Genomic DNA, 22,432 nt, shown 5'->3' with positions numbered 1-22,432 from the left:
TATAGTGTGGTATGTTTAAGTGACTGTAGCGTAGCAAAATTACTTATCTCCACATTTAAAAAAAAACTTCCCTTTAATTTTAAACAAGCTTCCTGTTTTGCAGGGATGCACTTCAGTTTGCTGCTCAAGATGATGGCAGGGGATTTACAATTCTCTGTATATATCATGACAGACACTTTAGTGATGAAGCCATTTCACTGTCTGTATTGAATACTTGCAGGTGATGCAGCAAATAGCCAATCCGCTGGTAAAAAGGTCCCATGTAGGACAAAATAGCGGTGACCCATGAAAATAATGTACCACCTGCATACATGGGCTTACCATACTATCGCTTTAAACCGGACACTCATGAATTACACAGGTTCTGTGGCTGCCTGACTTGAAGCCTGAATTTCACCTGGTTTTTAATCAGCCACAGAACCTGTGTAATTCATATGTCCCCCAGGTTAAAGGGAAGATACAGTAAGCCTATGCATACAAGAATTAAGCTAATAGTTTCAAGTGAGACTTTTTCCCAACCTGCAATTGGGATGTGGTCGTGTAACAATTCTCTGCAGAGCTACCTGAATGTGTAGAGGGAATAACCAGATATATTATCAAGATTTGAATATCTACAAAAATCTTTGTGAAGTGCTACCAAATTCCAAGAACTCAGAAACAGCAGAGACCAGAAGGCTGTAAATGAATATGGGTTAAAACTCGACATGTGCACATTGTCCAGGACAAAACACTGACTCACCTCCATGTGGATCCACCCTATAGACAGGATCATACTGTGGGTAAAGTGTGTTCTGTAAGTGAAATTTAGTGTATTGAAGAACACGCTCTATCACATCCTCGATATAAACTGCCTTGGGCATACTCGGTGACGTCATTATGTTGATCGCTGTCAAACAGGCATCGGCTGACTTTGTGACTCGCTCCATTATCAGATCCCGCCACAGTTTTTCCTCATCTTCTGTGTCATTGTTCTATCATGCCAAAATTAAATACAGAAAATTAAACAAAAATAAAAAAAAAACAGACAGAAGATTACATGCTTCCCCTGAGATGAATAAAAAAAATAAAAAACAGTATATATTCAGTTTAAGCTTTTTCCCTCCAAAACCACAATTTAAGTAATTCAGTGTTTTACCACTAGGGGGAAACATTTATGAAATATCACTTTAAAAAAACCAAAATACAAATACTGTATAGTGCAAAATGTATTACTCTTTTAATATTTTTTTTTTTTAATGGGTAAACAGATATACTTAAAAGTAGCAAAACTAGGGCCTTATTGTGACCAAAGTCAACATTTTACAGGCAAACAAGTCGTGTTTATATAATACAATTTCCCTGGCAGAAAGCAACTTACATGTCATTCTAATGTTCTTCCAATAGAAAATAAAATAAAACTTAGATATGTTCAACAAATTGGCAACTAACAAGACCCAAGAAAAGTACAGGTAGATGAAATGTGATAATTATAGATGCTTTCTACTTTATTGATAATCAGCTTTTATGACCACATCTTGGATGTAGGATTTTCAAGGGCTCCGCAGAAAGAAGCTACTCACATGGTTCAACATAGAGGAAAGCTTGGAGCCGTCTTGGATGTTCTTCTCAAGAATCCCAAGTAACTTAACCATTTTTTCAGAAGAGATCTAAGATAGAGAAAAAGATGTAGCTGTAGTAAAAAGGCGACTAGTAAGGACGATATACATTGTAGGAGAACGGAGAGAGTTCTTTCTTACTTTATTCATAATACCCATAGCTTTGATTTTAGCAGACTCGCTGCCCAGCTCCGTCAACTGATGTTTCCCCAGCAGAAGGTCTTGAGGGATTTCCTCATCGTCACCTGAAACAACAGACAAGTAAAGAGTGAGACCTGGGAGAACATTATTTAGAGTTGGCACACTACCGAAAAGGAAGTACTGAAATGCCCATTAATACAAACGTCACACTCATTAAGTGCCAGGCATATAACTAATGAAAGTGGCCATGCCGTGTATACCTGTTGCAGCAATATGAAACGGTCTGATCATGGACTTGAATGGAATAGATAAACCTGCAGAACTTTATGGTAACTGCACTGAAATTCATCTTTACAGGAACTGGTTCAGCAGCTCCCGAACGGATTGTCCATGTGACCATCTTACCAAATGTCGTGAAGTCCATGTCTTCCAAATTCTCCAAAATATTTTCTACCGCTGAAGAAAATCTCTTAAATGTTGAGGAATCCATCAATTCTGGAAGAGAGCAAAAAGCTTGCAATTCATACGTCATCTTCAATAAGTGGTTATATTTAATCAGAGTATTTTGGAATGGTACCTTTCATATTACTATATGTCAGGCCCATATTCCACCTTGCTGCTAGCTCTGAATATTTACCTTCGGGTGTTAGTTTAGGCTCATAAGCTTTCCTCTTCTTCTGCTTCTCCTTCTTCTTCATTTTCCGAGCCACTGGTGGGAAAACATCCAATTATGTTGCAGACTGATAATGCAGTAAATCAAAGTTGAGATGTGCAATGGAATTCCTAATACAGATGCATCATTTTCACTGCAGGTGTAGGTAAGACTGGCAAACAGTACAGCACTAGCTTCAGTACATTTAATATGGTAGCGTAACATCAACTATAGCAATAACAAAGTATATTTTTTGTCTGCAAAAATTATGGCAATGCAATATCACTCATTTTACAAACGGCGATTCAAATTTTTTGGGGCACCCTGCATCCGATGGAGTAACTTAATTGTTGTCCTGATAGGGTGTGCATGTCACGGGCTCCCATTATTTCTGCTCGCCCCCTCCTATAGGATATTGCATACCGTGGCTTCTACTGTGGTGTTACAAAGTTTGCTTAAAGAACTCATTCACCGCAGAGGCTACAGTTTGACAACAATTCTCCATAATTATTTGATCTCCTCCAGACTGCTCTCATGTCAATTACCATGAACATTCTGTCAACAGAACAGTTCCTACGGGTAAGGCCTAAACCATACCAATGCACAGCCAGTATTACAGGTACATGGAGCTCCCTATTTAAACAAGAAATAAATGAACAAGTAGTTTTATAGCCATATTTAGTATGGTGCAATCACTTATGCTGGCGGTGTTGGTTTACAGAGGGGGTGTGGTGTTTATACTTTTATCATAGCCTGTCCAGGGGGGCAACAAACCATATCATGTCAGTGGTAGGCAACACAGGGCTCATCAGCTGCTGTGGAACTACAGATCCCAGTAAACAATGATATAATCTTGCCTTCACTGAGGCTCGGAGGTGGCGACTCTTCCATGTCGGAGTCTTCTGGACTACGCTCTCTGTAGCGACTGCTCCGCCTATTGTCATTTCCACTGCGCCTGTGATCCCCGGAACTGCGTCTTTCCCGCTCTTCACATTTCCACTCCTCATCGGCCCGATTTTTTTTGTGTCTTTTTTTGGAAGCTGAAGTAAACAGAAGCGATACACACGTTATGTACAGATAATAAGTGCGACCTGGTGCTGCCAATTACTCACAAAGTTGCGCTGTATTACAAAACTATGCCCGACAAGACCAAGTCTTTTCAAATCCAGATCTCATGCATCCCCAACAGCTCATGTTTTCAGGATTTCTTTAATGCTGCACAGGAGACTTAGCCTACTAAGGGGTCAATTCTATTTAGCGACAGTCGAATAGCGCCGGGAATTAGCTCCAGTCGCTATTCAATTCAGCTCATGTTAAGTCGGCACAGGCCCGTTCTCACCGACTTAACAGGTTGAACTGTCGGGAGAACGGGCATTCACCGACTTAACTCCCTGGCGCGATGCTGATTCGCGACAGAATTGGCACTTTTGTCGGTTTTCTTCTCTCATCCCCCGGGGGTGAGAGAAGAATTCCCGACAATTTGTGTCACTTGGCGCTGTATTGAATAGTGCCGGGAGCTAACTCCTGGCGCTATTCAAATGTCGCTGAATAGAATTGACCCCTTAGCTGGGTTAGTAATTGTCTTACCTGCTCCAGGACAAAAAAATACTGAAAACATGAACTGTTGGAGGTGTGTAAGTACCATATTTGAGAAACAGTAACCTTAAATTCACAGTGGGGGAAATCCTATTGTTTTTCCCCATGGCTGCCACTAGATGGAGCAACTAATTTTTGTTTTTTTTGGATGCGAATAGCAGAGACCGCCGAGATTTCCACTTGCAGCCTCCTGCTATGCTCCTAAAAAAGCATTTGAATATTGCCCCAAAATCTCCTGTCACTTTAGACGCTAGATCAGGCGCAAAAAAAAAAAAAACAACTGAATCACACTCATAATGTTTTCATATTTTGTAAATAACATGAACGATCAATCAGATGTCTACAGAGGCAAGTACAGACAGTAGAGGGGATACTCACGCTCAAAATCTTCTTCACTTTCGCGGTCATCATCAGAGCTAATCTCTGCGTATTTGGGCTTCTCGTTTACAGTGCTGCGCTTGCGTTTGTTCATCTTCACGCGTTCACACAGTGGCATGGATGACTCGATTTCAGCCACCAACTCGGGAGGAAGCTCCTTCAGGACAGACTGATCAATGCCTCCTGTGCAATCACAGATACAGAATGTAAGAACACAGCCACTGAATATACATACTATGTAGAACATACATAAGAGGATCATTTCTGTAAAAGAACATAACCAACCATGACCCTGATAAAATCAAAGTAAGCAATATATGTAACGGGTGACTCAATTTAATGCAAATGTTTGGTATTTTCCTCGTGCAGTATTTTCCCCACACAAAACTATTGCAGGCACTTTAAAGATATTAAATTCCAAAACCTATGAAAATCATCACTGGTGATAGACAGCATGATCCGGCTGTTTGTGCTTCCACCTCCAAAACTGGTGGATATACTAAAAACATGGACCAAGCCATGGATATACTACACACATGGATCCTTAGTGCTCCTTGAGGACAGAGTTTGGGAACCAGTGGGTTAGGTAATCGGCTGTGTGGACTTGTTGACTAAATTCTACAGTTAGAACAAGCCTGCAATATAGTACAACATGCTCCCATGTCCTGCGCCAACATTTGCAGCCAGGGTTAATAATGGAGTTAGGAATATGTGATAAGTGGTATAAATCTATACACGTACAGAACCAAGTAAGCGACAAAGCAACATCTTTCACGTGACAATCCAACAACGCACACTCTTCTAAGAAAAATAAATACATTGCCATTTATTTCATATCCTAAATAATGGGGATATTTAATTATTTTATCGCAGCCGCAGCTCCCGTCTACAGAGAACGGAGCTATTCAATTGTATGTGCCACTGGGAATGCATGTCGCAGACACCCATCACTTTTTGTGGATGTAGCTCCCAAAATGCACGGTATTAGCCGCATCCACCGTGACAGTTAAGACACCCAAAATCCCTACTCTGGGTGGATTCCTGCTCGCACCTCATGAGGGCGTGAGCAAAAATCCACAATAAGTGATGGGCGTCTGCAGCACAAACACTTGAGGGGCTCAGTGGAAAAGAGGCACATGCCACTTTTCAACTAGATATGTCTTTAAATATAAAACCAGGGATTTATATTTTGCTGCTGGTGAGAATTAGGCGGGTATGGGTCATTAGGTCGACCCCTATTGGTCAACATGCATTTGGTCGACATAAGTGTTTTTTATTTATTTTTTCATATTTTTTTGTTTATTTTTCTTCATAAAATGACGGGGAACCCCAATTAGTGCTACCGCTGCGCTCGGCACAGGTTACTATTCCCAATCGTAGTCCACGTGGATTGTAAAGTATGAAAAAGTTCAAAAAAATGGAAAAAAAGTGTGAAAACTCATGTCGACCTTAGTACATGTCGACCTAGTGGCCATGTTGACCTAATGCATGTTGACCAATAGTGGTTAACCTAACTGTTGTCGACCTAATGACCGTATCCCGATTTAAACACACGTCACTATGGGACCGATTCAAGTCACCGACAGTTGAATAGCGCCTGGAATTAGCTCCCGATGCTATTCAATTCAGCTCATGTTAAGTCGGCAAATGCCCGTTCTCCCGGACTTAACAGGTTGATTTGTCGGGAGAACGGGCATTCTCCGACTTAACTCCCCGCCGTGATGCTGATTCCCGACAGAATCAGCCTTGCGCCGGCCGCACTTTTGTCGGATTTCCTCTCATATTCCCCAGGGGTGAGAGAAGAATTCCTGACAATTGAGAGTCACTTGGCGCTGTATTGAATAGCACTGGGAGCTTATTCCCGGCGCTATTCAACTGTCGGTGAATTGAACTTGACCCCTATATGTTTGAAGACAGTGGAGCAGGCGCAAGATGCCAGAATCTGCTTGATTGCAGCGAAAACGCTAGATGTGGCATTTGCCTCTTCTCCACTGAGCCCCTCAAAAGAACAGCTCCCATCACTTTATACACAGGAGCTGTGGCCACAATGAAAGTTGAATTCCCCCCAAATGTCAATCATCAAACTGGACAGATCAGCAACTGAAACTACTATTTCCCGTGTCCTTCATACACCAAACATTTTGCAGAATGCAGTTTAACCAGCAAGGTGAGATCTTTATCTGAATTGCGGCTCTGAGCGTTGACTTATTACTAGAACATGGACAAACCATATCTCAGAACCAGGATTTTCACTTCACAGCACAAACATTTTTAAAACTTAAAGTAATATATGTTACATTATGTCACAACAGCTTCCATTTTATTTTATATTCATTAATCATAATCAGTATTACCACACAAAACTCACCGATAATCTCCAGGTGATCAGTTACTGCAATCACTTCAGTAGCCACGCTGAACAGATATATATATATATATATATATACACACACACACACTTTGATGTGAAATACACACTTTCAGTGAAAGTCTCTGAGTGCCGCTGTCTTGTATTGTATGAAATATATATATATATATATATATATATTTTTTTTTTATTGTTTTTTTAAGGAAAATGAAAAACAACAATAAAGCTCATATCTCAAAGCTTAAGATGGGTACACAGAGATAGATATATCTGCAGATCAATTGATCTGCAGATATATCTATGGACGGATCGGGCAGTGTGCTGTGCATACACACTGCCCGATCCGTCGGGGACTGACGTCATGAACTGGGCGGGCGTGTACACCCGCCCGCCCAGTTCAGCTGTCAATCACCGCCGCCCGCCGCAGCATGTGTACGGGCAGTCGGCCGGCCGACCGCCCCGTACACACACAGCGACGCGCCAATATATCGGTAGATATATTGGTCGTCGGCTGTGCAGCGGGGCCGACGCGATACGTCTGTGAACGACGGAGTTCACAGACTTATCGGCCGTACACACTGGCTGATGGTCCCACGATATATCGGCCGTTCAACAGAACGGCCGATATATCGGCCAGTGTGTACGGGCCTTAAGTGTTCACCAGGTCGCCCTCCAACACGATCGCTTCCATCAGGTACAAAAAAATCTGCTCCTGGGCTTCCCTCTTAATTGATGACTGCCGTCACCTGTGCCAACACCCTTCTTCTCAATTAACTAGTTCAACACAGGTGACGGCAGTACGGAATTAAGCAGAAAGCTCAGGAGCAGAGCATATTGCATTGAAGGGTCTCTATACTGCTGCTACAGTACAAAGCACAGGGCTTTCTTCCGTTATGATGGAAATGTCGCTGTTCCGGTGATTAATACAACGGTCACAATTACAGAAACAGTAAGAAAGTGAAGTAATTACAAAGTTACAGGAATCTTCTAACAAGCTGATTTGTGAATTTAAATTTTAACTGTAAAAAAATAAATGCATTTAGGAAGTTTTCTGAAATTCTTCCTATTTCATATATAAATGTAAAAATAAGATTTTAAACCTACCGGTAAATCTATTTCTCCTAGTCCGTAGAGGATGCTGGGGACTCCGTAAGGACCATGGGGTATAGACGGGCTCCGCAGGAGATAGGCCACCTAAAAAGAACTTTGAATATGGGTGTGCACTGGCTCCTCCCTCTATGCCCCTCCTCCAGATCTCAGTTAGAGAACTGTGCCCAGAGGAGATGGACAATACAAGGCAGGATTTAGCAAGATCATACCAGCCCACACCAATCATACCATGTAACCTGGAACATACATAACCAGTTAACAGTATGAACAAACGACAGTAACGGTCCAAGACCGACGTCAACTGTAACATAACCCTTATGTAAGCAACAACTATATACAAGTCTTGCAGAGTTTCCGCACTGGGACGGGCGCCCAGCATCCCCTACGGACTTGGAGAAAAAGATTTACCGGTAGGTTTAAAATCTTATTTTCTCTTACGTCCTAGAGGATGCTGGGGACTCCGTAAGGACCATGGGGTTTATACCAAAGCATCCAACGGGCGGGAGAGTGCGTATGACTCTGCAACACCGACTGAGTGAACGCTAGGTCCTCATCAGCCAGGGTATCAAACTTTTAGAATTTAGCAAAAGTGTTTGACCCGACCAAGTCGCCGCTCGGCAAAGTTGTAATGCGCCTCGGGCAGCCGCGCAAGAAGAGCCCACCTTCCTAGTGGAATGGGCCTTAACCGAATTTGGTACCGCCAATCCAGCCGTAGAGTGAGTCTGCTGAAACGTATTACAGATCCAGCGAGCAATAGTCTGCTTCGAAGCAGGAGCGCCAATCTTATTGGCCGCATACAGGACAAACAGAGCCTCTGTTTTCCTAATTCTAGCCGTCCTGGCTACATAAATTTTTAAGGCCCTGACTACGTCCAGGGATCTGGAATCCTCCAGGTCACTTGTAGCCACAGGCACCACAATAGGTTGATTCATATGGAACGAAGAAACCACTTTAGGCAAAAATTGCGGACGTATCCTCAATTCAGCTCGACCCACATGAAAAATCAAGTAGGGACTCTTGTGTGACAAAGCCGCCAATTCTGACACTCGCCTTGCTGATGCTAAGGCCAACAACATGACCACCTTCCAAGTAAGAAATTTCAACTCAACCTTGTTAAGCGGTTCAAACCAGTGTGATTTTAGGAACTGCAACACCACGTTCAGGTCCCATGGTGCCACTGGAGGCACAAAAGGGGGGTGGATGTGCAGCACTCCCTTTACAAATGTCTGAACTTCTGGAAGAGAAGCCAATTCCTTCTGAAAGAAAATCGAGAGGGCCTGAAATCTGTACCTTAACAGAGCCTAATTTCAGGCCCATATCCACTCCTGTCTGTAGGAAGTGGAGAAAATTACCCAGATGAAAATCTTCCGTAGGTGCATTCTTGGTTTCACACCAAGACCCATACTTTCGCCAGATACGGTGATAATGCTTAACCGTCACCTCCTTCCTAGCCTTTATTCAAGTAGGGATGACCTCATCCGGAATCCCCTTTTTCGCTAGGATTCGGCGTTCAACCGCCATGCCGTCAAACGTAACCGCGGTAAGTCTTGAAATACACAGGGCCCCTGCTGCAACAGGTCTTCCCTCAGAGGAAGAGGCCAGGGATCTCCTGTGAGCATCTCTTGTAGATCCGAGTACCAGGCCCTTCGAGGCCAGTCTGGGACAACGAGTATCGTTCGTACTCTTCTCCGTCTTATGATCCTCAACACTTTTGTGATGAGAGGAAGAGGAGGAAACACGTAGACCGATTTGAACACCCACGGTGTTACCAGAGCGTCTACTGCTATTGCCTGAGGGTCCCGAGACCTGGCGCAGTACCTCCGAAGTTTTTGTTGAGGCGTGACGCCATCATGTCTATTTGAGGAGTTCCCCAAAGACGTGTTACGTCTGCAAAGACTTCTTGATGAAGTCCCCACTCTCCTGGATGGAGATCGTGTCTGCTGAGGAAGTCTGCTTCCCAGTTGTCCACTCCCGGAATGAAGACAGCTGACAGAGCGCTTACATGATTTTCCGCCCAGCGAAGGATCCTTGTGGCTTCCGCCATCGCGACTCTGCTTTTTGTCCCGCCTTGGCGATTCACATGAGCCACTGCTGTGACATTGTCTGATTGAATCAGAACCGGTAGGTTTCGAAGAAAACTCTCCGCTTGTCGAAGGCCGTTGTAAATGGACCTGAGTTCCAACACATTGATGTGTAGACAGGACTCCTGGTCTGACCAAAGACCCTGAAAAATTTTTCCCTGTGTGACCGCTCCCCATCCTCGGAGGCTCGCGTCTGTGGTAACCAGGATCCAATCCTGAATTCCGAACCTGCGACCCTCCAGGAGTTGAGCACTTTGCAACCACCACAGGAGGGACACTCTGGTCCCTGGGGACAGAGTTATTTTCCAATGTAAGTGCAGATGGGACCCGGACCACTTGTCCAGAAGGTCCCATTGAAAAGTCCTTGCATGGAACCTTCCGAAGGGAATGGCCTCGTAGGCCGCCACCATTTTCCCCAGAACTCGAGTGCATTGGTGAACTGACACCCTTTTCGGTTTTAGCAGGTCTCTGACCATGTTCTGTATGTCTTGGGCTTTCTCTATTGGGAGGAAGACCTTCATTTGCTCCGTATCCAGTATCATACCTAGGAACGGTAGTCGAGTTGTCGGAATCAACTGTGACTTCGGTAGATTTAGAATCCAACCGTGTTGCTGGAGCACTCTCAGCGAGAGCGCCACACTGCTCAGCAATTTCTCCCCTGATCTCGCTTTTATCAGGAGATCGTCCAAGTATGGGATAATTGTGACTCCATGCTTGCGCAGGACCACCATCATTTCCGCCATTATCTTGGTGAAAATCCTCGGGGCCGTGGAGAGTCCAAACGGCAACGTCTGAAATTGGTAATGACAATCCTGTACAGCGAATCTCAGGTTTTCCTGATGGGGGGCATATATGGGGACATGAAGGTACGCATCCTTTATGTCCAGAGACACCATAAACTCCCCTTCCTCCATGTTGGCTATTATCGCTCTGAGTGATTCCATTTTGAATTTGAATCTTTTTATGTACAGGTGTAGGGATTTCAGATTCAAAATAGGTCTGACCGAACCGTCCGGTTTCGGGACCACAAATAGGGTTGAGTAGTAACCACCTTGATTATCACTTGCTGTATACACAGCGTTTGAATTGCAGCTAACACTATATCCCTTTCCGATGTGGAAGCTGGTAGAGCCGATTTGAAAAATCGGCGCGGGGGCACCTCCTCGAATTCCAATTTGTAACCCTGGGAAACTATTTCCAACACCCAGGGATTCAGGTCCGAACTGACCCAGGCCTGACTGAAAAGTCGAAGACGTGCCCCCACCGGTGCGGACTCCCTCAGGGGAGCCCCAGCGTCATGCTGTGGGTTTTGAAGCAGCCGGGGAGGACTTTTTGTTCCTGGGCACCTGCCGAAGCAGGTGCTCTCTTGCTTCTGCCCTTACCTCTGGCGAGGAAAGAGGAGCCCCGACCTCTTTTGGACTTGTGCGACCGAAAGGACTGCATCTGATAGGGTGTTACTTTCTTTTGCTGTTGGGGAATATATGGTAAAAAATTTGATTTACCTGCTGTAGCTGTGGAAACCAGGTCCGTCAGCCCATCCCCAAACAATACATCACCCTTATGGGGTAGTACTTCCATATAGTATCCTTATCTATATTATCAAATTGATCTGTCAGCTCATCTGTCCAAGTTGCAATTGCGCTACACACCCATGCCGACGCAATTGTCGGTGTTAGCACAGCACCCGTATGAGAATAAATACACTTTAAGGTAGTTTCTTGCCTGCGATCTGCAGGGTCCTTAAGGGCTGCTGTGTCAGGAGACGGTAGCGCCACTTTCTTGGACAAGCGCGTCTGGGCCTTATCCACAGTGGGGGGTGATTCCCAAATCTCCCTGTCCTGCTTAGGGAAGGGGTATGCCATATAAATTCTTTTGGGGATCTGCGGTCTCTTATCCGGAGTCTCCCAAGCTTTTCCAAAGAATTAATTTAATTCATGAGATGTGGGAAAGTTAATAATCTGTTTCTTTTCCTTAAACATGTGTACCCTTGTGTCGGGGACCGAGGGTTCATCCACAATATGCAACACATCCCTTATTGCCACAATCATACACTGAATGGTTTTAGTCACCCTAGGGTGCAATTTTACTTCGTCATAGTCGACACTGGAATCAAAATCCGTGTCGGTAGTAGTGTCTTGTGTTAAGGGACGCTTCTGAGACCCTGACGGGCCCTGTGAGTCGGTCCAATCCGAGGATTGACCCCCTGATGTCCCCCCTAAATCAGCCTTATCAAGCCTTTTATGTAAAGATGCCACACTTGCATTCAACATATGCCACATGTCCATCCAATCTGGAGTCGGCACAACCGACGGGGACACACCACTCATTTGCTCCACCTCCTCCTTGGAGAAGCCTTCCGCCTCAGACATGTCGACACACACGTACCGACACCCCACACACACAGGGATTAACCTATAAGGGGACAAAACCCCAACCAGGTCCTAAGGAGAGACAGAGAGAGAGAGAGTATGCCAGCACACACCAGCGCTTAAAAACACTGGAAAAAATATGTCCAGATAGCGCTTTTTTATATATAATATACCAATTCCCACTCACTGCGTCGCTAATGTGCCCCCCTCTCTTTTTTCCAGCCTGTGAAGTTCAGCAGGGGAGAAACCAGGGAGCCAGCGTTTTCCTCATGCAGCTTCTGTGGAGAAAATGGCGCTGGTTAGTGCTGAGGATCAAGCCCCGCCCACCCGACGGCGGGCTTCGGTCCCAGTGATTTTTCAATAAAATGGCGGGGGATCATAGATTTACTGCCTCCGCAGCCTAATCAAACTGTATTTGGCCAAAATGTGAGGTTTATTGCTGCCCAGGGCGCCCCCCCCTGCGCCCTGCACCCTTCAGTGCTGCTCTGTGTGTGTGACTGGGAGCAATGGCGCGCAGCGCCTTACCTCATGAAGATCTGATGTCTTCTGCCGCCTAAGATGTCTTCTGCCTTCTCTATCCGGCTTTTATCTTCGGCATCTGTGAGGAGGACGGCGGCGCGGCTCCGGGACGAACCCCAGGTGAGACCTGTGTTTTGACTCCCTCTGGAGCTAATGGTGTCCAGTAGCCTTAGAAGCAGTGCCCAACTTGACAAACCAGCTCTGCTTCTCTCTCCTCGGTCCCACGATGCAGGGAGCCTGTTGCCAACAGGACTCCCTGAAAATAAAAAACCTAACAAAATTCTTTTTCCACAGAAAACTCTGGAGAGCTCTCTGCAGTGCACCCATTCTCCTCTGGGCACAAGATCTAACTGAGGTCTGGAGGAGGGGCATAGAGGGAGGAGCCAGTGCACACCCATAGTCAAAGTTCTTTTTAGGTGCCCTATCTCCTGCGGAGCCCGTCTATACCCCATGGTCCTTACGGAGTCCCCAGCATCCTCTAGGACGTAAGAGAAATGGAACAATGTTACATTGGCGCTTGGTTCACACTCTTGAGAATGGAATACTTTGATCCAATAAAACCGCCCATTCAAAAGATAGTGTCGAGTCTCCCAAACTCCGCCATTACACTCCAGGTTTTAAGGTTATCCATGCTAGAGCAAATGACTTAATTAGTACCTCAGTAAATTTGATTTAGACATCTGGGCTCAAGCATGGATATCCTTAAAACCTGGACTGTAATGGCGGAGTTTGAGAAACTAGTGTAGAGGGTTATGCACCTTAAACACCCCTGTGCAGACATATGGGGGACGCTTAAAATGTTCTGTGTGCCTCCTGCTGGGTGCATATAGGACTTGGCATCTATCGGAGCAATTCAATTGTTGCTGTGATCAGTCGACCATTAGTAGTTAATACGCCTGAAAGCTCCTGGTTTAGCAGCGTAAAGCATCTTAGTTCATCTAAGTTCTTGATTTGGGCGCAAAAACTACTGACTTTTCTCGCTCTCGCAGCTACGGAGTTTGTAAGGGAAAAAAATGCGTCTACTGCTGCTAATGGGCATCTGATCGGAGCAGCAACTGAATTGCTCAGAGAGACGCCCATTCATATAGATGTCCAGCAGGGGGGGGCAAACAGAATATTTTAATCGTTCCACATGGAGAGCAAAGTATTTGTTCAATTAAGATTGAAGCAACATTTATTTTCTACATGCAGGGTTAATGTCTGCTTAACAGACAGAACATGACCTGTTTTCTGGTTATTCTCAGAGTTTTATAGCTGTTTACAGGCCCACTGTGGCCGCACCAGAGATTGTTCTGTAACAGTCAGATCTCATAACTATCAAATCACCTAGCCCAGGATCAGGCTGCACAATGGGCTCTTGTATCAATCCTCAATTCAGGCCACACACCACAGTCATCCCACAGTAGCCACATGTAAGAGCTACTGTCATTCATAATCTAATCTATTCACCTGCAACCCACAAACACAGGCATGTGTGAGCGTGTTACTATATAGATAATACGGTCAGCTAATTAATGTTGATTCATTAATTGATTGCACTGCAGGACTGACCAACAGAGGGAGAGGGGGGAGATGACGCAGCGGAGATGGATGCGCTATACTGATTACAAGCTCCACTATAGAGGTTTAGCAATAAGTCTAATGTACTTATCACAACTTCTATCTGTACATTACAGAAGCTAGGAAGAGATGCAGACTTTTAGGGGGAGTTTCAATTTTTTTTCACGCCTATCGTAGCAAGTCAATTGTTGCTCTGACCAGGAGCCCATTACTTTAAGAATGTTGGCTACTCCCATCTAAAGTCGGTATTACAGATGTGTCTTCATATCTTTGCTCCGTGTGCTACAAGTTGCGTTACACATAAAGCATGAGTGCCGTGTGACTCAGTAGCACAAAGTCTCTATTTGCTGTGCAAATGTGTATTAGACGCAATGTTATCTAAAGGGGACGCATGAGCAACTTCTGCTGATTAATAGGATATGCAGCGTGCCTGTATTGTGTGTGTGACTGCGACTGTATTTGCATACAAAATGCTATGCAAGTGTTTTCTTGGAAATCACTGTAATGTGGCTTTTCCCATGCAGATAGAGCTGCAATTACACACAGAATATAGGCATGCTGCATATCATTTTAATGGGATCCGGTCTCTAGGTCGACAGTAACTAGGCCGACATGAGTACTTCAATTTTTCTTTTTTTGATCCTTTTCATACTTAATGATCCACGTGGACTACAATTGGGAACGGTAACTTGTGCCGAGCGCAGCGAGGCACCTTGCCCGAAGCATGGCGAGCGAAGGAAGCCATGCGAGGGGACACGGTGCACTAATTGGTGTTCCCGGTCACTCTACAAAGAAAACGACACGAAAAACGCATACAAAAAACTCATGTCGACCTTTTGACTTGTCGACCTAAAGACCCTGTCAACCTATAGACCCCGTCGACCAATAGTGGTCGACCTAGACACTATCTACCTTCCATACCACACCCCATTTTAATCAGCAGAAGTTGCTCGTATGTGCATTTCCATGAAGAAAAAAAAAAAAAGACACTCTGCGCTTTCCACGGCATGGCGCGACTTCAAGGGCTGTTTAGCGTGACTGCAGAAACAAGGATGTAAGAGAACACATCTGTAGTATGACCAATTTACCTTTTGGGCGCCTAACCCACAGACTTCCTAACATTTCTTCTCACCACCTCAAGACACAGTCACCGTGGCGGCTAATGGGTGCCCGAACAGAGCAACAATTTAATTGCTCTGTTGTACGCCCCCTAGTGGTAGTCATGGGGTAAAATAAATGAAATCGCCCCCTTAGAGGCCCTAATAAAACTATTAAAAGGTCTACTATTTATTGTATAAAACATTTTATAGCACAACAATGCAATGGCTTCTACGTGTATCCATCACTCTACTACAATGTAGCCCTATTCCGTACAATCATACAACACCGCTGTATGTATGAACAGGCAGCAAAGACTGGACATTAGGTCCATCCAGGATCACCGCCAAGCGGAACGTTTACAGTTAGGTGACCACATGGAGAAAACTAAATCTAATGCGGATTTCTTCTCTCTCAGAAGCTGCACCTTACATTTCCTCCCTTTACCTCACAAAATCCAGGGGGCAGCAACACAAGGCACACACAAGACTTGGAAGACTCACCAGCTAGGACTAATAAGTTGAAGAATTAAATGGAGACTGCAATATGTCAGTCAAAATAACAATTTCTTTATTTAATCTGTTACTGGCTTTAAACCATACCAACAGCTTTACCTACAGATGTGTCCTCCGTGATTGTTGCTGCAGTCACGTTAAAAAGCCCTTCTAGTCGCACCTAGCCGTGAGAGCATTTTTTACTGCCAAGTATCTGTGCACATCTTCCCCCAAAAATGCCCTTTACTCACATTGTCCAGTCGCTAGTGATGCTGCGCTAGTCGTGGCAGACAGGGCGCATGAGAGCCGCCAGCTAGACTCGTTGCCCCCTCCCCATCGCTATGCAATAAGACGCACAAGCAGACGGCTGGTCACAATGATATACGGCATTACTATACTCTGTGTGTGAAATGCTGCATTTACAGTGTTTTTCTGTAAAAAGACGCTTGGTGCTAGCCGAGTCGTCCCCTGAATGCCGCGACTCATTGGGGTCGATTCAATTCGGCAACTTATGAATAGCGCCAGGAATTAGCTCCCAACGCTATTCAATTCAGCTGCTAGTTACCCGCAATTGTCGGGAATTCTTCTCTCATCCCCGGGGGGTGAGAGAAGAAAACCAACAAAAGTGCTGCCTCGGGGCCAGCGCGAGGCTGATTCTGTCGGGAATCAGCCTTGCGCCGGGGAGTTAAGTCGGAGAATGCCGTTCTCCCGACAATTCAACCTGTTTAGTCGGCGAGAACGGGCCATCGCCGACTTAACTGGAGCTGAATTGAATAGCGTCGGGAGCTAATTCCCGGCGCTATTCATAAGTTGCCAAATTGAATCGACCCCATTGGGTACAGAGACTATATTAGGGATACCTCTGTATAAGGCTGACCATGGTATTGGCCTCGCTGGCAGACAACACTCTGGTTATACGTACCTCACTGCTGCGCAATCTTCAAACTACTTTTTGTTTTGTTTTGTAAAACATCCATACAGTTTTAAGACTGTAGCCCCCAGATGTATCAAAGCTACCTGCCATTATTATACAACATGCATAGGGATAATCCAGAATAGCTGGCCTGTGTAATTTACACAGCAGCCTGTCAACTTCCAAGACGCCTTCACTTTTGTCTCTATCATCAAAGTGCATGTACAAAGGTTCCAGCTCGTGATGCTGCGAACGGGCTGGGTCCCTTCCCCAATATGAACAGCTTTCCCTTTACTAATGTGGCAGCACACTGCTTGTGTATTGATAGAACAAAGCATGGAGCAGCAACAAAGGTAAGGGGGCAGGGAACCGCATGAAAGATGATCTTGAGGCAGTCTTACTGGTCTAGCACAACTTTTTAACACATTTAATACATTGCCTGGGTGTGACCTTGGTTACCCTATCATTGGTATAGAACATGAATGGATATGTATCGGTCTTTACTCCACTGCAAGGTGATGCGCCAAGTTAATCGATCTGGAAAGCATATCTAAGATTAATCAATTGCTTTCCTCAGTGGATACCACTAGGGGGCGCAAAACAGAGCAATTCCTTTTGTTTTCTCGCAGCCACTGGAGATGTGAAAAGAAATTCAGTTTTACGCAGCTAAACCATGTCTGCTTGGGCACCCAGACACATTTCAATCCTGACAATAGTTTGGGCATCTATACTTTCCCATTTAGACGGAAAAAATAGACGCTGAAAACAACTAAATCGGCCCCTTAATACACACAGATGAAAGTTAACATTACCATCTACTTTAGTGTTTTCCAAACTCTGTCCTGGAAGCACCTTAACAGTTCAGGTTTTAATGAATACGATCCATGGATAAGTCAGTTTGGGAGGTGGGGGAGGGGGGGAGAATTCAATAAGAAATGAGGGGGTGTAGCTCCCAGGTTAAGGGACTGGAGGTATTCAACTGAGTGCATGGCTTTGGAGATGTAGCTTACAGCACCTACTGTCCGGTGCTTAGTAGTGGTAAACACCATTTTTTCAACTTAAGTTCCGGTCGCCATGCTGTTACTGCCCCAGGCACCAGTTAGTGCAGATTTCTGCTCACACCTCAGTCTACTCGCGGGCAATTGAATAGCTTTGGCCACTTATCCCCTCGCCTCTAACTGAATCCCCCCTTTCATTTAACCATCTGTGATTAAGCATGGATATCCTTCAAACTATAAATGTTAGGGTGCCTTGAGGAAAGAGTTTGGGAAACTCTGACCTGCTTAATTATGTTCTGCCTTCCACAGCTAGATCACCAGGGAGATGCATTACGTGTGCACCAGGGGGCCAGGGTGCAGTGTTTTTCCTAGGTGTACCCACTTCTGTAATACAGAACTGGCATATCAATTCAGCTCGCTACGTACGAATAGCTGTGCAGTATGACGACCGATCGCTAGCCACCATCTCTTGTACATGGTCTATGAATTCATTTGTGATATGCCAGTACTTGTACAGAGACAACTCCAAGCAAGCAATGAAAAGAGGTGTTTACACAGATGTGGACAAAGCCACGCAGAATTCAAAATCTGGTCAGTCAAATCTAGGAAACTTTTGTTGGTTTTCTTCTCTCACCCCCCCGGGGGTGAGAGAAGAATTCCCGACAATTGCGGGTAACTAGTAGCTGAATTGAATAGCGTCGGGAGCTAATTCCCGGCGCTATTCACCTGTTGCCGAATTGAATCGATCCCAATATAAAACATCCATAGTCTTGTTGCGCATGCTCTGTACAGCTAAATTACTGTAATTCCGCACATTGCGCTGACAGGCTTCTCTGCGCACATACTGTATCAGTCACTTACAGTAGGGAACAGAAGGTGGAAAACGTTGTGATGGCGCCAGGACGTGATGTGCATTCCGCAACAGCAGATCATGCTGATATCAGGAACTGAATTTCCCTTTTCAGATGAAACTCTCGTGACTGCATACAAGTGGTCTACATAGCAAAACTGGCTCCATTTTAGTTTATGGCTATTTAAAATGTGTCTTGTGCCAAATAAGCAGCACGGCAGGTCACTTACTAAGTAAACTACTTTTCCTAAAATTATCTATACTATATAAGTATAAGCATGTCCTAATGAAGACATCACTTGTCGGAAAACAATTGCTTCTTCCGTGTAACTAGATAATAAATTGCGAAAGTCTGGAACAAAGTATATCTATAGAATCTCCACTGGACACTGGCCTCAGCCACCAGACTCCATAGATTGGGATAGCTGAACGATAAAGCACTTATAAGGAAGATAGCTTTCATCCATACATAATTATCAAATAATGCTTGGGACTTGTGGATTTTTGTATCATGGGTTAATGACAATTTGCTGCATCATGCCTAAAATATACTAAAACCCCCCCCCCCCCCCCCCCTCAAAATTTACCCCACACTGTCCCAGATATTGCCACCATTCTACATTTTAAGGGACAGATTCACATAGCTGCAAGTTCTGTGATGTGTGCTCCTGCACTAGTAATCTGTGCGCTTCAAGGGATATTTAATCATTTACTTGTGCAGCTAAACCCGTCAAAGTTCCCATTTGGGTATCTTAAAGTCCGGGGTTGAGCCTCTGGAAGCTGCAAGAAAAAGTGTGTGCCATGGCTAATGGGTGTTTGATTGGAGTAACAATTGAATAGCTCAGATAGATGCCCAGTCATTTATATGGATAGCAGGGTGCCCAAACCACAATTTAATCTACCCCTGTGGTTTTTGCTGAAACCTAGCTACAACTGAACTGCCCAATAATGACTGTGAGGCAAAAATCGCGGTAAAAGTCTGGTTTTATTGGTCCAATTTTTTCCATGTGAATACCCCTCCCCCCCACCCCATTGCGTGTTAACTTTAACAATATCAGAACCAGTCAAACAATTCCATTCATTCTGCCATGTGCAAACTAAGCTAAGTGCATGAAAAAACACAAGATTACTAGCAGCCATAAGGACAGCAGAGGTGGCTGCTAGTAGCCATAAGGACAACAGAGGTGGCTGCTGGTAACCATAAGGACAGCACAGGTGGCTGTTAGTAGCCATGAGGACAGCACAGGTGGCTGCTAGTAGCCATGAGGACAGCAGAGGTGGCTGCTAGTAGCCATAAGGACAGCACAGGTGGCTGTTAGTAGCCATGAGGACAGCAGAGGTGGCTGCTAGTAGCCATAAGGACAGCAGAGGTGGCTGCTAGTAGCCATAAGGACAGCACAGGTGGCTGTTAGTAGCCATGAGGACAGCACAGGTGGCTGCTAGTAGCCATGAGGACAGTAGAGGTGGCTGCTAGTAGCCATGAGGACAGCACAGGTGGCTGCTAGTAGCCATGAGGACAGCACAGGCGGCTGCTAGTAGCCATGAGGACAGCACAGGCGGCTGCTAGTAGCCATAAGGACAGCACAGGCGGCTGCTAGTAGCCATAAGGACAGCAGAGGTGGCTGCTGGTAGCCATAAGGACAGCACAGGCGGCTGCTAGTAGCCATAAGGACAGCAGAGGTGGCTGCTGGTAACCATAAGGACAGCAGAGGTGGCTGCTAGTAGCCATAAGGACAACAGAGGTGGCTGCTGGTAACCATAAGGACAGCAGAGGTGGCTGCTAGTAGCCATAAGGACAGCAGAGGTGGCTGCTAGTAGCCATAAGGACAGCACAGGTGGCTGTTAGTAGCCATGAGGACAGCAGAGGTGGCTGCTAGTAGCCATAAGGACAGCAGAGGTGGCTGCTAGTAGCCATAAGGACAGCACAGGTGGCTGTTAGTAGCCATGAGGACAGCACAGGTGGCTGCTAGTAGCCATGAGGACAGTAGAGGTGGCTGCTAGTAGCCATGAGGACAGCACAGGTGGCTGCTAGTAGCCATGAGGACAGCACAGGCGGCTGCTAGTAGCCATGAGGACAGCACAGGCGGCTGCTAGTAGCCATAAGGACAGCACAGGCGGCTGCTAGTAGCCATAAGGACAGCACAGGCGGCTGCTAGTAGCCATAAGGACAGCACAGGCGGCTGCTAGTAGCCATAAGGACAGCACAGGCGGCTGCTAGTAGCCATAAGGACTGCAGGGGCGGCTGCTAGTAGCCATAAGGACAGCAGAGGCGGCTGCTAGTAGCCATAAGTACAGCAGAGGTGGCTGCTAGTAGCCATAAGTACAGCAGAGGTGGCTGCTAGTAGCCATAAGGATAGCATAGGGGGCTGCTAGTAGCCATAAGGACAGCATAGGTGGCTGCTAGTAGCCATAAGGACAGCAGAGGTGGCTGCTAGTAGCCATAAAGACAGCAGAGGTGGCTGCTAGTAGCCATAAGAACAGCAGAGGTGGCTGCTAGTAGCCATAAGGACAGCAGAGGCGGCTGCTAGTAGCCATAAGGACAGCAGAGGTGGCTGCTAGTAGCCATAAGGACAGCAGAGGCGGCTGCTAGTAGCCATAAGGACAGCAGAGGCGGCTGCTAGTAGCCATAAGGACAGCAGAGGCGGCTGCTAGTAGCCATAAGGACAGCAGAGGCAACTGCTAGTAGCCATAAGGACAGCAGAGGTGGCTGCTAGTAGCCATAAGGTGCTAGTAGCCATGAGGACAGCAGAGGCGGCTGCTAGTAGCCATAAGGACAGCATAGGTGGCTGCTAGTAGCCATAAGGATAGCATAGGTGGCTGCTAGTAGCCATAAGGACAGCATAGGTGGCTGCTAGTAGCCATAAGGATAGCATAGGTGGCTGCTAGTAGCCATAAGGACAGCAGAGGTGGCTGCTAGTAGCCATAAGGACAGCAGAGGTGGCTGCTAGTAGCCATAAGGACAGCAGAGGTGGCTGTTAGTAGCCATAAGGACAGCAGAGGCGGCTGTTAGTAGCCATGAGCACAGCAGAGGCGGCTGTTAGTAGCCATGAGCACAGCATAGGTGGCTGCTAGTAGCCATAAGAGGCTGCTCTAAGGTCTCATTGGCTTGAATATTCCAACTTTTGGATATTAATGAGATGCAAACTAAAAGCTGCAATTAATCCCTAATTCAAAGACACATTAGCCTAGTGCAAATCTATACTTAAATACAAAAAAGTCATGGGCACTGGTTTTTGCCACGGTCTGACCTACCTGAAATCCGTTGGTAACGGAATCTGCCCGGGTTCTGCAGATAATGTCTATGTATGTGGACATTGGCTTGCTATAATATCCCTTTAATCTGGGACACCTATAATATGTACAGGTTCTGTGGCTGATTAAAACCAGGTGAAATGCAGAGTCTCATTTAGCTAGCTGTGACTGACTGAAACCAGGTGAAACGCAGACTTGAAGTCAGCATGTCGCAGAACCTAATCATAGGTGTCCTGGATAAAGGGATAGTATGACAAGCCTACGTATACAGCATATCAATATAAATGGGCAATAAAAAAATTCTCTCATCATGCCGGTGCGTGCAAGTAGGACCTTAAGTGCACAGCACGCATCAGTCGCAAATTTTTATTTTATTTTTTGTTTAAAGAGACTTCTTACACACTGACATGTGCGCACGCTTTAGGTGGACCGAACTGGCCCCTACACCCACTTATCAC

At 45.5% G+C, this 22,432-nt stretch overlaps 1 protein-coding gene across 4 annotated transcripts in view; it reads right to left on the bottom strand.

Moving 5' to 3' along the window:
- The window catches only part of NIPBL (NIPBL cohesin loading factor), a 319,095-nt gene that overhangs the window by 169,002 nt on the left and 127,661 nt on the right, over positions 1-22,432 (bottom strand). For all 4 annotated transcript variants that reach the window (XM_063961101.1, XM_063961110.1, XM_063961082.1 and 1 more), the window contains exons 11-17: positions 4,363-4,545; positions 3,246-3,428; positions 2,374-2,445; positions 2,142-2,231; positions 1,737-1,840; positions 1,560-1,646; positions 740-971 (exon numbers count right to left, since the gene is read on the bottom strand). In XM_063961101.1, coding sequence (XP_063817171.1) covers positions 740-971; positions 1,560-1,646; positions 1,737-1,840; positions 2,142-2,231; positions 2,374-2,445; positions 3,246-3,428; positions 4,363-4,545 — 951 coding nt within the window. The remainder of the gene's footprint in view (positions 1-739; positions 972-1,559; positions 1,647-1,736; positions 1,841-2,141; positions 2,232-2,373; positions 2,446-3,245; positions 3,429-4,362; positions 4,546-22,432) is intronic.

The sequence above is a fragment of the Pseudophryne corroboree genome, chromosome 1 (assembly GCF_028390025.1).
Source record: "Pseudophryne corroboree isolate aPseCor3 chromosome 1, aPseCor3.hap2, whole genome shotgun sequence".
NCBI lineage: Eukaryota > Metazoa > Chordata > Amphibia > Anura > Myobatrachidae > Pseudophryne > Pseudophryne corroboree.
This window is presented reverse-complemented; position numbering and strand designations above follow the sequence as displayed.